Source organism: Phocoena sinus, chromosome 11, assembly GCF_008692025.1.
Source record: "Phocoena sinus isolate mPhoSin1 chromosome 11, mPhoSin1.pri, whole genome shotgun sequence".
NCBI classification, from domain to species: domain Eukaryota; kingdom Metazoa; phylum Chordata; class Mammalia; order Artiodactyla; family Phocoenidae; genus Phocoena; species Phocoena sinus.
Window position 1 is genome coordinate 65,932,697 of NC_045773.1, and position 15,872 is coordinate 65,948,568.

The 15,872-nt window shown below is 48.9% G+C and overlaps 1 protein-coding gene across 3 annotated transcripts in view; it reads left to right on the forward strand.

Annotated features, from left to right (window-relative positions):
• The window catches only part of MAPK14 (mitogen-activated protein kinase 14), a 73,390-nt gene extending 70,526 nt beyond the window's left edge, over positions 1–2,864 (forward strand). For 2 of the 3 annotated variants that reach the window (XR_004352342.1, XM_032650216.1), the window contains one exon: positions 42–2,404. Coding sequence is in view for 2 of the 3 variants with exons in the window: in XM_032650216.1 (XP_032506107.1) it covers positions 42–109 (68 nt within the window). In the remaining variant the exon portion in view is untranslated. Of the gene's footprint in view, positions 1–41 lie in introns of all 3 variants that reach the window. The other variant, XM_032650217.1, reaches the window with a different exon arrangement.
• The last annotated feature ends 13,008 nt before the right edge of the window (positions 2,865–15,872 follow it).

Here is a 15,872-nt window from a genome sequence, read left to right on the forward strand (position 1 = left end):
GTCTAAACTCTCACGTCGTACTTTTCCTTCCCAATTTCTAGGCCTGACCTACGATGAAGTCATCAGCTTTGTGCCACCACCCCTTGACCAAGAAGAGATGGAGTCTTGAGTATCTGGTTTCTGTTCCGTTGATCCCACTTCACTGTGAGGGGAAGGCCTTTTCATGGGAACTCTCCAAATATCATTCAAGTGCCTCTTGTCGCAAAGATTTCCTCCATGGTGGAAGGGGTGTGTGTGTGTGTGTTATGTGTGTCTGACTTTGTGGAGGGTAAGAGATTATGAGCAAACTATCACAGTGACTTTACGTGGAGTGACAGATGCTCTGTGGCAGCCTCTGCTTGCTCTTGTTCGTGAGAGTCAGCTAGGCGGGCAAGAGCTGCCATCTTGTAGGGTTTGTTAAATGCAAAGTGAAAAATATTAAACATCCCAGACCCCAGTCGTGCTTTTGCCATTTTGGCCTCTCCTGTGGCCCCACCTTGACGGTGGAGGTTAGACTTGACCACATCCCACGGTGGCATAGAGAGAAGGCTCACACCTTCTGGTTGCTTCACACCTGGAGCTGTCGCTCAGCGATGCATCAGCCAAAAAGGACCAACCGGCTTCTGTGCACTAGTCTGTGATGAACTCGCTCAGTGTGATTCTCAGAACTCAGCAGCTGTACCTGAAACTATAAGTATGTGCCTTAAAAGGAGAGAAGAAAGTGTAGTTGGTTGGGAGAGTGCAGCGGATGAAGTTCTGAGCCAGGCAAGTAGTCAGGTTGTTGGACGGCCACTTGTGAACCCGAAGTGGCCAGGGAGCCTTCAGAGGCACCATGTGTGAGCATGCGTATATGTGCTTCTCTCTTTTCCTCCCTCACGCCCACACCCCCACCCAGGCGTCGTTGCCATTTCTCTGCATACCCACCACCTTCAGTGCAGAGGTTTCTTAAGTACTGGCCCCAGGAGTCAGAAGCTGGTTCTTGCTCTCAGTGTACTTCCTGCGTGCTCTTTATTCCTAGCAGAGTGATGATGTGTTTTGCACGTCTTGCTATCTGAGCATGCACGGTTGCTCGTCCTGTTCTCTTCCGGAGGCCCTGGTGCCAGGCAAGTTTGCCAGTGAAGACCTTGTGGGTAGTTCAGAATCCACGTCACCTCAGCTGATGCTATGGGCAAGTGATGTCATCCTCTCTTCAGCCCCCAGTGCTATTTTGTGTTGAACACAAGTGATACTCCAGGTGCTTTTGATGTGAAAACTATGAAGAAATGGAACAGATGGATGTATAGCATTTCCATTCTTGCCATCTGGTTTTCAACAGACTATTTTGGGGGAGCTGTCAACCAGGAAAGATCAGGGCTTGTCCCAGGAATATCTCAGACTTTGGAGAACAAGTCATTCTCTTCACTCCCAATAACCAATGCTAAGAAATGCTGAAAATCAAAGTGAAAAATAAAAGCTCATGAGGCCAGAAACTCCTTTTGCTATCTTTGTCTAAATATGGTTATTTTTTTTAAAAAAAGTAATGAGGTGTCTTTTCCACCCTTCTTTGGAAAAGGGTCTTCTTGGCAGCTTAACATTGACTTCTTGGTCTTGGTTTGTGGAGAAATAAATTTTGTTTCAGAATTTTCTATATTGCAGGAATCCATTAAGAATATGATTCCTTTTGATGGGGAGAGAGGGCAAATTATTTTAATATTTTGTATTTTCAGCTTTATAAAGATGAAATATCCTCAGGGGTGGAGAAGAGTTGTTTTCATAATTTTCTGAATTTCAGGCATCTTGCGCTACATAAGGGCCCATATATTTAAACCTTTTGTGAAAGAAGAAAGCGTAGAGCCACTTCAGGTGCTGGCTGTGTGACAGAATCTTGTATTGGGGCCAAGGTGTTTCCATTTCTCTGTCACAGTGCAGTGATACCTGCACTCCAGAGGGACAGGGTAGGACCCCCGCGTGAACTGGAGCGAGAAGGAAGGAGGCAGCTGATGGTGATCACACCTCACCCGGGATTCGCCCCCTCTTTAAAGGAAAATGAACGCAGAGGCCTCATCTCCTTTATATGCAGTTCAAATCCTCGTGATCCACAGCAGGATGAATTTTATCAGCCATGTTTTGTTGTAAATGCTAGTGTGATTTCCTACAGAAATACTGCTCTGAATATTTTTGTCATAAAGGTCTTTGCACATGAGACCATATACGTGTTAAGAGGCTGAACGCGCCAGGAGCCTGGACTCAGCCGGAGCCTGTGGAAGAGCTCCTTGGTTTCTGAGCATAATGCTCCCATCTCCTGACTTCTCTGAACAGAAAGCGAAAGAGAGAATGAGGGAAAATTCTATTTTATTTGTACTCATGAACTTGGCTGTATTCATTTATGCCATATAGGATGTCATACAATACCACTGGTTAAAATAAAGCCTATTTTTCAAATTTAGTGAGTTTCTCAAATTTATTATATTTTTTTCTCTTGATTTTATTTAATACACGATATAGCATTCTATCAGTTGTCTTGCAACTGTGGCCTGGCATATGTTTCTGACAGACCTTAATATTACTCCTAAAATGTAGAAAACATTTATAGAGCTCCTTGCTTGTGCATTTTATGGTTAAGCAGGTCAGAGTCTTTGATGTGGATGGCCAAAGCAAAGAGCAAATAAACAAGGTATAACACTACAGGCTACACTTGGGTGTCAGAGTGGCCTAGGACAGGGGTCAGCATACTATGGCCCAGGGACCAAATCCAGTCTCCCACCTGTTTGTGTAGCCCACTAAAAGGGGTTTTTAGCTTTTTAAATGCTTGAAGTCAAAAGAAGAACAGTATTTTTGTAGCATGTGAAAAATAATGTAAAACTCAAATTTCAGTGCCCATAAATAAATGTTGAATCAGAACACAACCACACGTTGTTTACGTATCGTCTGTGACTGCTTTTGTGCTACAACAGAGTTGAATAGTTAGGACAGAGACCATATGACCTACAGTCTGAACTATTTACTCTCTGACCCTTTACAGAAAAAGTTTGCCGACCCCTGGCCTAGGATTTCAGATTCCTCATCTGAAACATGAAGTTTGTTTAAATATGCTTGAGTTCTTTTCAGCTTTGACATTCCAAGACTATCTCTAGAAAGTTATGCTTTTATTTTAAAATTGTAGGCAGAAGGTTGATTGTGTACATTGTTTATAGACTTTTGAGCAAATGCATTTGATGACTCGTCATATGGCCCTTGACAACAATATTCTTCAAAACTACTGGATTGCATCACAAGATTAAAGAGTCACGAGGTCTCACAGCTGTTCTCAGGGCCTGTGCTGGTGTGCTTCATTCCTCAGTGGCCCCAGAATGCCGACTGACAGGGGTCCCAGGGTGGGTTGTGAGGCCCAGCCTGTGAGGATGTTGAGAGTGTGCAGCTGGGGGTTTTGTCCTGTGCTGTCTGGTCCCTGGCTGGCAGCTGGGAATGATGGCAGGGATAGAAGGCAAACCAAGCACAGGCTCTTGTCTTCATTCTGTCCTCAGTGACTTCTTAAGGAGGTAAGAGAAAAGAGACCCAGTTGTGACGTGATACATCAGCCCCTGTAAGGATCAGACAATGGTAGGAAATATTTTGCCTTCCCATACCAGAATCGGCACCGTGACACAATCTTCCTCCCAGGCTGCTGAGAGCAAAGGGCCTGTTTAGCTCAGGGAAAGGGTTGACACCAGGAAAAGCTCACCTAAAAGTGAATCCACTTAAAACGGGGACCAGAATTTCATTGTATATGGTGGGGATTCGGGGAGAGAGGAAGTCTAATGGGGACTTTCATCATGAAAACCGAATGAAATTATAAAAGCTTGTAATTAAAAAAAATTCTTATAACAAAGAAAGAATCAAGTGTTTGTTTTTCGAGTGAAACCATGTTTAGTATCCTACAATATTCTTTCCACCTGATTTTTACAGCATAATCATAGAGGGAATTTTTTCAAAACTATTTGAGATCTGGGACTTCCCTGGCGGTCCAGTGGTTAAACGTCCGAGCGCCCACTGTAGGGGGCACAGGTTCGATCACTGGTCGGGGAACTAAGATTCCACATGCCACTCAGTGGCAAAAAAAAAAAAAGAGATCTTCCTGTTTTCCTATGGACCTCAATCTCTTGATATTCACATTGTCCTTTTTTATAAGTGATCACCTTGGTGATCACCTTATCACCTCTCCCTTTATTGTCATCCTCTGAGTCTGCCAGATCCACATTTTTCAGTGGCTTTGCTTGAGATTTGAGCAGTTTTCTAGCATTATTTGTCAAGTTCATCAAATCCACTCTTTTGCAAGATTTGCAGTTATTGCAATTAATCTGCATTATATTTGTGTCATTTGTCATATTGCTTACAATATAATCAGTTAGAGACTAAGAAGACTAGAATGGGTAGGATAGGCACTTGGTGCCTTATCTCGTGTGGCACACGCTGGGCCTCACCCAGGTCCCAGCCCCCCTCCACTGCTTCCTTATCATCTGGTATAGAAACGCACCTCCACCCTCCGGAGAGAAGCAGGCCAACGAAGGGCTACAGCAGCTACCTTCTTCCCTCCCTCAGCCTCTCTTCAGCGCCTCTCTCCGTAGCTTCATGTCACTTCCTCTCCTTCTCTGTGGCACTGCTCTAAATGCACACTGCTTTCTCTGTCTCCTGGTCTTTGTGCGTGATACTCCCTCTGCCTAGGACCCCCTGCCTTCTCCTGCCTCACTCCTCTGGGCCAACTTTCCCTATCACTCCCTCTAAATCTTCCCTGAGCATCCCCAAGCTTGGATTAGGTGTGGCTTCTGTGTGCTTTTTTTTTTTTGGTACTCATCTACATTGATCAGTGGTAGCACTTGTCACATTGCTTTGTCATTGCCTGGTGTCTGTATCACTTGTTCAAGAGAAAAAACATGAAGCTTAAGGACACAGACTCTGGAACCAGTCTGCCTGAGTTCAAATCCCAGCCTCTCCATCTCCTATTGGTATAATCTTGGGCAAATTATTTTTCTCTCTGAACTTATCTCACAGGTTCACAGTCCTCATTGTGAGGACTAAATGAGTCAAGATATGTAAAGCCCTTGGCATACAGTAAGTGCTCAATAAAAGCTCAGGGCTGTATGTCCTTGAGGGCACAAGCTCTCTTGTGCACTACAGTGTCCCCATCACCTAGCATGGTACCTGACACACAGTAGGCATCTCATCTTTATTGACTGAGTCAGTGAATAACTCATCTTTTAATCACTTGCAAATCATCTTGTCCTGTTTCCTGTTTTTACAATCGACAGTCTGCAGTAGCAAAGACCATCCAAAGAAAGAAACCAAGTATGTAAAGATTATCTGCCCTAAGAAACCTTGCCATGTGCAAGTTCCCAGTTTAAGACGAGACAAGTGTGAGAATTAGTTTCTGATTCTCTTGGCTCCATCTTGCCGTGTAATTCAAGTTGGATGCACAGCAATTTAATGAATTGGAACAAGAATCAAAAGATTATTGAAGGGGCTTCCCTGGTGGCGCAGTGGTTGAGAGTCCGCCTGCCGATGCAGGGGACACGGGTTCGTGCCCCAGTTCGGGAGGATCCCACATGCCGCGGAGCGGCTGGGCCCGTGAGCCATGGCCGCTGAGCCTGCGCGTCCGGAGCCCGTGCTCCGCAAGCAGGAGAGGCCACAGCAGCGAGAGGCCCGCGTACCGCAGAAAAAAAAAAAAAAAAAAAAAAAAAAAGATTATTGAAGATGGCTAAGGGCCATGATCTAGATAATTTGTTTCCCCATCCATCTGCCACTTTAAAGTGAAAATATCAGGGAAAAAGAAGGGGAATTGGAAGTCATTAGGGTACCTTGCACCCTCATTCAGCCATTCCACAAAGAGCTATTGGGTAACTTTGATGTGTCAGGCACTGAGAACATGGGGGAAAAAATAAAGGTTAGATTCCTGCCCTCCTGCAGCTGACATTCCAATGGGGGAACAGTCGTAAACAATGACTGTACCATTTCCCTGGCACCATAGAACAGAACCTCTGGGTGTCTTTTGCTGGTGGCCATTTCTGGGCCAGATGCACCTTTGATTTCACCTCCATGGCACTCAGCAGACAGGGAGTGGGATTTTCTAGCGGGAGTCCTGGGCCTGTGTGTCCTCCTGGGTGTTACCGTGACCTGAACAGCTGGCTCCACTTGCAGGGCAGCCGACGCAGCCGTCTGTTGCCGGTTGTGAGGTGACGTCATTGTCTGTGCCAGTGCACGAAGGCCCATTTCAGCCCCACCATTGCTCAGGCGTGACCCAACTCGAAGCCACAGCTCTGCCTGGTGACAGAGGCATTGCCTATCTGATAATAGCTGCTGACAAAGTGTTTGTGGTAGGGAGTATCCCCATCTGGAAGCTGTTCTCTCCCCTGACAAATCCTACCCTGCTCCACACCCCACCCAGCCTCCACGGGAGTCAGGTAGCCACTCCACGTGTTTCCGTAACTTGCACCAAGCTGACTAGTGTCAAAGCACCTACCATTGTACTTTTTCTAACTACATATTATTCTTTCACGACACACGTAAAACATGTTTATTGCTGAAAATTTTTGAATGTAGCTAGGTAACCTCTATTACCCCACTACCGGGAAATAAGAGCTGTTGGCAGGTTGGTGTAACTCCTAAAAAAATTCCTAAATCTGTAAAGATATTTAACTTTTATAAACACAGATGCATATAATTCAGTCATCTGCGTCAATAAATGGTGTTGAAACAACTGGACATCTCCTCCTTTCCTCCCTTTAGCTACAGTCACTTGCAGGTAAATCAAAGATTTAAATGGAGAAAGGCGTTTGAAGCATGTCACAAAGCCCAGAAGCCACAAGAGAAAGGCTCGTGATTTTGACTACACAAAAATTGTAAAACTTTCATACACTGGAAGCAGTTTGGCAGGATTTAGTAAAAGTGGAAGCTACACATCCCTATGACCCTGTGTTTTACTTCTAGGTAATTATTCTAGAAAAACTTTCCCATATGGGCTCAAGGAAATGAGTGTGGGGACTTTTCACTCAGCATTATCTGTAATAGCAGAGAAAAAAAAAAAAGCCTGGAACAATCTTCAAAGTCCATCAATAGGAGAATAGGAAAGGGAATTCCCTAGTGGTCCAGTGGTTTGGACTCTGTGCTTCCACTGCAGGGGGCATGGGTTCGATTCCTGGTTGGGGAACCAAGATCCTGCAAGCCCCACGGCATGGCCAAAAAACAGAATAGAAAAATAAATTGTAGTGCATTCATGTGACGAAATAGTACACAGCAGTGAGAACAAATGAACTAGCATGACTTGGCCTTCTGCTCTCCCCTGCTACCCGACCCCACCCCAGATTTCGTCTGTGTCCCAGGAACAACTGGTAATGTCTGGAGACATTTCTGTTTGTCACAGCTGGGGAGTGGAGGGTGAGCTACTGGCATCTAGTGGGCAGAGGCCAGGGACGCTGCTCTCATGCACAGGGCAGCCCCTCACCCCCGCCACACAAAGAATTATTGGGCACCAAATGTAAATGTCACTGGTGCCAAGGCTGAGAAGTCTAAGCTAGATTAAATCAACATGGGTGGATCTCGCCAACAATCTTGAGTGAAAAAGGAAATTGCAGAATTATCTAGCTTGATATTTTTATGGATACATGCATATATAGCACAAGTAAAAACACATATGGGAATGATATGCACCAGCTTTCCAAATCTGGAACAATCCATCCAGGCATTTTTTTTCTTTATTCTTTTCTCACAATGCTGGAAACGTCTCTTTATTGATACAGAAGATAAACAATACAGTAATAGTGTGTGACCCCTTGCCTGCTTTATGTAGACTAAATCCATCCATAATGGAATTATCAGGAAAAATGAGGTGCACATTTTCACCCTTTTAATAGCAAATGGCCAACCAGTTCTAACAGCTGGTACCAATTTACGCTCCTACCTGCAGGTGACAGTGTATTGTCATTCCCTTTTTTGCTCTGCCTCCCTCACTAGGGTATGAGCTTCCTGAGGACAGGATACATGACATCCATCCACGTCTCCTCCATGTCTTGATAGGTGCTCATTGGTGGAATGGATTAAGGCTTTACAACACATTGCTGAGTGTGTACAGAGAACAGAGAAAACTAAGACACTCATGCCCTCAAGAAACTTACAGTTTAGTTTTGTTTGAAAGTTAACTGACAGTTCAAGTCTAGGCCTGCTGAGCCACGATCCTACAGGAGTCAGAGGAGGGAGAGCGCCCGTGGGCAGGAGCAGCCTGGCAAAGCCAGCCCCAGGAGGTGCTACTGAGCCAGGTCTTGAGGCATGAGGGTCCGCCCCATCTTGGGCAAAGCAGAGAAATGGCATTCCAGGCGGGCAACAGCTCAAGCCAAGGTGTGGTGACAGAGGTGAGTAAGGCTTGTTTGTGCACAGATGCCGTGGAGGATCTGATTAGCAAGGCAGGGCCCAGATGAGGGCAATCCTTGTCCAGCAGTCTAAGAAGTTTAAACTTTATCCCAAAGGCAATTGGGAGCTAACAGGGTGGGGAGTGACGAGGAGGCAATGCTGCTCTAACCAGGAAGATTAGTCACAGCTGGCTCGCCTGTCACACCTGCTCAGCCTGGCTCTCAAGCCGCCCAACTGGTGCACCCTCTCCAGGTGACCAGAGCTGGAGCCCCAGCCCCCTGCATGTTAGGAAGGGCGGCCTCAGGGAAGTGTGAGGGAGGGGAGGCCTGACAGGGCCTGTGAGGCAGGTCCAGCTGGTGGTTTGTACCTGAGGAGTCCCTTACTCATCCCTGTTGCCACACCTTTGCTTGGGCTGACAGGGGTGCACTGGAGCTGCTCATGGTGGTTCTTGGGGGCTGATTTTATGTACCTCTTCTCAATTCTGTGTTCACTGATGTCAGGTTGGCAGCGTGAACTTGGCCATGGTTGGGGTATTTATACCACAGAGATCGACAAACACTAGGCATCCCCCAGCACTGGTTGTCCCACATACCACTGGCTGTTTCCTTCTGGAAGTCACGGGGATTCAGTTATTAGATTTGAAGAACGGCAGGAAAGGAGTTTTTTTTTTGGCCACACTGCACAGCAGGCAGGATCTTAGTTCCCCGACCAGGGATTGAACCTGTGACCCCTGCAGTAGAAGCGCGAACTCCTAACCACTGGACTGCCAGGGAACTCCCGGGAGATTCTTGTTTAGGGAAGCCAAATGGAGCCTTTAGGAAAATGAGTGTCTGCCAAATAATGGAGGCTCCATCAGGAGAATAAATTCAGATTCCAAACAGGTAAAGGCTGGCCCTTCACAGGCACCGTCCAGTGCAGCTGAGCATAGTGGTTACCAGCACTGACTCTGCAGCGAGACTCCTGGGCTTGAATCCTGGCTCTGCTATTTATTTACTAGCTGTGTGACCTTGAGCAAGTCACTTCACCTCTCTGTGCCTCATGTTTGTCGTATGTAAAATGAAGGGTATTTTTTTTTGCGGTACGCGGGCCTCTCACCGCTGTGGCCTCTCCCGTTGCGGAGCACAGGCTCCGGACGCGCAGGCTCAGCGGCCATGGCTCACGGGCCCAGCCGCTCTGCGGCATGTGGGATCTTCCTGGACCGGGGCACGAACCTGTGTCCCCTGCATCGGCAGGCAGACCCTCAACCACTGCACCACCAGGGAAGCCCTGTCGTATGTAAAATGAAGGGTATTATTAACCCATTTCATAGGGTTCTTGAGAGAAATGAGTTACATGTACATAAGCTCTTTGAACGATTTTTGGCAAGTCATTAGTGCTCTGTCAATATTTGTTAGATACATAAAATAGAAAACTAAGTATTCAGAGAGGCAGTGTGACTTACTTAAGGTCACACAGCAAGTTAGAGGCAGAGTTGGAATCATCCCTACTAGTCTTGTCTGGATTTCTTTGACCCTGACAAGTGTTGTGGGGATGATCCATGTGTCCCAGCGTTGGATTTTTACATAGAAAGGGTGGAGCAGGCAGACCCAGTGGCCTCTGCCCCGGAAGAGCACGCTGTTGAGGTGTCCTCCGGGTACACAGCCTCCTCTTCCTGGGGCAGGTCACACAGGAGCCCAGGCAGCACAGCGACCCTATTACCGAAGTTCGTTCATAAGGTCATTCAAGCCAGGACTGCCCCCCAGGCATGAAGGTGAGTTCGGCTAACCTATCAGTTGCAAACAAATAAGACAGAGATGTATGATAATAACAGTAGCTCCTGTTTATAAAGCCCCTACTACGTACCTGCCATTCAGTCAGTCAGTGTATGCCAGGCATAGCTCTAGGAACTTGGGATTCAGCAACAAAGTAGACAAAACGCCTACCCTCGTAGGCCTGACACATAGAAGGGTATATATAAAATAAATAAAGGCTTGAAGGAAACTGAGGCCGGGAAAGGCAGGTGGGGCATGGCTTGTGATGGGTCAGGGAGGACTCACTCTCGGAGGAGGTGACATATGGCAGTCCTGAAGGACAGAAGGGAGCACCACGCACAAGGCCTGCAACCTTGCAATCTACAGTCTCATTAAATCCTCCTTGCCAGGTGGGTGTCGCTCTCGCATTGTACTGATGAGGAAGCTCAGAGACATGCACTCACCTGCTCAAGGTCACACTGCTCTATGTGTTGGCATGAGATTCAAACCCAGCTCTGCTTCCCAGTCCTTGGCTACTCTCCACTGGTTCAGAAGAGTACGAGCCCACCCAAGAGCGTGGATGTCACAAAGCCTGGGGGTGCGTGGTGGGGAGCAGCTGGGGTCATCAGGTCGGCAGGGTATGTACAGGGGTCCTGGGGTGAGCAGGTCTGCGGTTCACTCGGGAACACCTCTTTGAAGAGGTGAGTTTAGAGCCGAACTTTAAAGACCAGGAAGGAAGGGCAATTCCAAAGGGTGGAGGGTCTGTCTTATCTAGAACCTCAGTGGGAGCAGTGAGGGCCGTAGACAGGGAAAGGCCTGCTTTGGAATCAAGTTTGGTGCAAATTCTTGGGGAGAAAAGAGGTCCCCAAGTTTGGGCTGTGCACCCTGGTTTTTAATTAAGAGCTTTTTACCACCACACAGAGGTCCAGCCTTGCACACACAGCATAACGTGCATGGGCCTTGCCTCAGGAAACAAGGAGAGAACAGTGAAAGCCAAATTTCCAGGACAGAAGGTGCCCAACTGACAGAGACCACTCCCCAGATGCCTCACAGTAGACGGATGCCAAGCACCTTCCCCTACTGTTGCTCCCTCAGGTCCACCGTTTGGGTCCTCAAACCACATCCCCTCACTGCCTCTTGTACCCCCAAGAGACACAAAAATCTTTGGTTCATTCCTTCACTAAGTCTTTACTGAGCACCTACTGTGGGCCAGCATGGTGCTGGGGGCTCAGCAGTGACCAAGACACTGTCCTTGCCCTCATGGAGCCATTTTTCCATTTGTGGAGACGGACACCTCACAGAGGACAATGCAGATTAATTAAAAGTGTGGTGAATGCTACAAAGGACAATGCAGAGATCAGAGGGAGCGGAGGCCTCGACATTGCTGGAATATTCCACCAGACGGACCCCAGGCCATGTCTTCACAGGACTGGGTCAAGGACAGGAGGGCCCGTCCAGTAGGCTGGGTGAAGGGAGGTGGCTCTTGGGTGGAGGAGAGGGGGTGTGAAGGACAGCGCGGTGTAGGGTGTGAAGAGGGGAGGTGTGCTTTCTGGGAGCTGCCCCTCTAGCAGCGCTGTCCCTACCCCCATCCTCCACCAGGGGGTGCTAGCACTGAGGCAGGGAGAGAGGACCAGGTCAAGGCAAGGGGTGGGGAGGCTGAGAGAACAGCTCTGCAATGGAGGGGCGCCTGTGAGCAGGGAATGGCTGATGTTCTGTTCTTGGGATGGATGTTCTGTTCTGGCCCTGAGTCCCTAGAAGGGGAAGAGGTACTGCGGGAAGATGGCCCAGTAAGCCAGAGGCCAGTAAGCTGCCCCTGGTGTGCTGAGCTGGAGGACTTACCAGAGACTTTTGGAGTGGGGAGGGCGGGGGCACAGGAGGAATGAGGCTGGAGGGCAGGTCCGATGTGGGAACAGAGCGGAAACGTTTGGAAGGCAGCCACCTGCTCCCCCCCAGAGATCTGCCTGGCTCACTCCCTTGTTCATTCAGGTGCTGCTTCAATGTCACCTCTTCATACAGACCTTCTCCGCCTCTCCCCCTCCTCCCACATCTAAAATCAGTACTCACAGCCCTTCTTTATATCCTTACTTGGCAGTATTTTCTTCACAGCACTTACTGTTACCTGGCATTACATTTGACTGAGCCATATAAAATTGTCAAATATCAGGGCTTCCCTGGTGGCGCAGTGGCTGAGAGTCCGCCTGCCGATGCAGGGGACACAGGTTCGTGCCCTGGTCCGGGAGGATCCCACGTGCCGCGGAGCGGCTGGGCCCATGAGCCATGGCCCCTGAGCCTGCGCGTCCGGAGCCTGTGCTCCGCCACGGGAGAGGCCACAACAGTGAGAGGCCCGTGTACCGCCAAAAAAAAAAAATTGTCAAATATCAGCAATGTCATATGGTTCAACCCAATACTGTATATTTGTTCACTGGTCTTTCATCTGCCTCCCCCACCAGAATGTCAGGTCCACCCGGTAGGGATTATTATCTGTTGCATTGCTTTTTTTTGGCCACGCTGTGTGGCACGTGGAATCTTAGTTCCCCGCCCAGGGATCGAACCTCGGCCCCCTTCAGTGGAAGCGCAGAGCCCTAACCACTGGACCGCCAGGGAACTCCTATCTGTTGCATTTCTGCTACATCCTCAGCACCTAGATCAGTCCCTGGCACACAGTAAATGTTGAATGAATGGGTGTATGAATCCTTGGGCTGAGTGTTTGGCAAAAAAAGTTGATAAAGGAGTTGGACGTGAGTTGGAGCTGACTAGGGAGTTGCTTCTGCAGCTGGGACTGAACAGCAAAAGGGCAGAGCAGCCGGGTACCTGGGCCAGGGAGGCAAAGCTGGACAGCACTGGGGAAGGAGCATCTGGCGAGCACCTACTATGTGCCAGGCACTGAATTAGACACTTCTGTCATCTCTTTTAGTCCTCGTGACAGCCCCATGAGATGGGTATTGTCACTTACTCTCCCATTATACAGATGAGGAAACTAAGGTTTAGCGAGGCTAACTAATTTGTCTGAGGCTCACTAGCTAACTTAACAAGCCACAGAGTAGCCCCCACTTGCAGGGGGCCTTCCCTCTGCATCTCCTCACCTCCTTGCAATTTTGATTGTTTCATGGAGTTTCAAAAGCCCCTAAGGAGCATGGGACCCTCTCAGATTTGGGGCCAGAGCTCTCAGGCTGCCTTACTGTTTCATGCTTGAGAGACCCCAGGTAGGTCATAATTTGTCTTTTTGTAGAGGCTTCATGGCCAATCATGGTGAGAATTTGAGTAGCTGGCCCTGCTGTTTGGGACCGCGAAGACTGTAGTGTTGGAGGAGTTGCCATATTTCTGAGTCAAGACGCAGTCTGGGAGGCCAGGATGGGCACCCAACCTCATAATCATGTGGGGGTTTTGTCTCAGTTTCTAAGAAGTCAGTCCGCAACCCCAAAACCATGTCCCTGCCCTCCAGAGGCTCACAGGCTCGCTAGGAAGACAGCACCACAAGAACAGGCACTTGCTGGGCACCAGGCAGCCTGACTGGTGGTTAGGCGTACAGACTCTGGAGCAGGACACCAGGTTTGAAGACCACGTCCACCACCTTCTTGGTCATGCGTGGCTTTGGGCAAATTACTTAATGCCTCTGGGCCTCAGTTTCTCCAACTGTACTAGGGAAATAATGGTATCCTGACACCTGGGAGCTGCCCAGTCCCATCAGCCAGGCCCTGGCATTGCTCGGAGCTGGCCCAGCACAGCTCATCTTGATGTGCTCCCATTGAATGCAGACAAGGCCATCTGTGACCACAATGGATCAAGACAAAAGCAAGACACTCTGTAATCACAGGGAAAACACGAGTATTGTCCAAACCACAAACGTGACCCAACACCCCCATCTGGCTACCCTGAGTGAAGGTTGCTGCTTTACCAGTTACGGCTCTCTCCTCATTCTAGTTGGCCGTCCTTCCAGATAAGATTCCTTAAGACACCTAATCACGGAATCACCTCCACTTCCGGATGGCACCTCATCTGGAACAAAGTCCGGCTTCCTTATACCCTCTACCAAATTACCTAACGCAAGCCCAAACCTTACAATAAGTCCTTTCCAACACCCTCTTACTGAGACACAGACCCCGCTCCCCCGCCCCCGGTTCCCACGTGCATGTCCCCGCCTCAATGCAGTGAGTGACAAACCCAGCTTGTTCACCCACAGGTGTGTTTCTGGGTATCTTTGGCTAGAGGCATTGACAGTCCCTACCTCATTGGGTTGTTGTTTTACTGCACTTGGAATGAAGCATTCCCAGGACCCTTTAAATATACTTATCATGTTTTAATATCATTTCCATTTTACAAGGAGGACACTGAAGTTCAGAGAGGGGAAGGAACTTTGCCCAGGGTCACATAGCTGGAAGTGCCGAGGCAGGATGGAAACGCAGGTCTCCATTCCAAAGTTGGTTTCCTCACCCCCCGCCTCGACGTTGACAGGGCAAAAACCGACCACACTGGGCCAGTGTCTGGGAGGAGGAGAGCAGAGGGGCCTCGGAGCTCAAAGAGAAGAGAGCACCGGGACTGTGGGAGGGGACACCCAGGAGGTCCTCAGTGACCCCTCCTCTTCCTCTCCCATTCATGACTTCCCAGACAGGATCGCCCAAGGCCATCTCTCCAAGGCTGCGGAGGCCCGAGGTGGGGGTCAGTGTCAGCAGAGTCTGAGGCCTGAGTCACTTCCTGACCATTGCTTAAGAGGCATTCAGAGCCACAACCTGAGTGGCCAGCTCATGCCCTTGCAGGATTGCACCCACTTGGGCAATGAGCACTTCCCTGGTATTCCTTACCTTTCTTGGCTCACCTCTGCCACACTCAGGTTTTCGAGACACACAGCACAGAGGCTCAAGGCCCATCCCTACCCTGGAGAACCGGATCCTCAATCCAGAAGGAAACCTGAGTCTCCCGGACGACTCTCTCTTGCCTGTGTCCAGCCCTAGACTCTGCCTTCCAGGATCCTGTCCCAACTTCAGAATCAGAGTGCCTTCCACTGGCACCACCGACCCCCAAGACCCAAAACTCCTGCAGCCCTCCCAGGCTCGTAGCCCCTCACCTTCTCCTCCTATAGTGTCTCAGGGCTGGAGTACGGGGTGGGGCAGGGGAGAGGGTGGGGAGTATGCCAGATTTCTAGGGCAGGATGTATGAGGGAGACATGGTTTGATCAGTAGACACGTCCTTGTGATGGGTGAGGCAGATGATTTGAAACACAGGCCATCTCCTTTAAGAAGCAATGCCTCTCAACCCAGAGACAATGCATAGCCTTGGAGTCTCAAACCAGATGGTCTTAGCTTCTTCAGCCCAGCTCTGTCCCTTACCAGCTGTGTGACCTTGGGCGAGTTACTTAACCTTTCTGTACCTCAGGTTCCTCATCTCTAAAATGAGGATAATACTACAACTGGCTCATAGGACTCTTACCGGGATTAAGGGATGTGTGTGTGTAAAACACTTAGAATAATGACTGGTACGTGGCAAACCATTAAATAAATATTTTTTCACTTTTAATGGACTGACTCTTCCATTCATTCTCCATATAGTTTTACACATCCTACTGTGTGCCAGATATGCGTAAGACAGATTCCCCGTCTGCAATGCCTGTTGGGCATTTCTGTGGGATCCTTGCATCTCCCTCCCCCAAACCCCCAATCGTCTGGGCTGTGCCCGACGCTGCAGGACTGCATGGGAGGGGCTGTGGCATAGGGTTTGGGTTCAGAAGACTCTCTAGGGAGGACCCCCAGCTTTCTGCAGGCCACGAGCAAGTTCCTTTCCTTCTTCTCTACTGTTGACAAAGTGAAGCAAGTG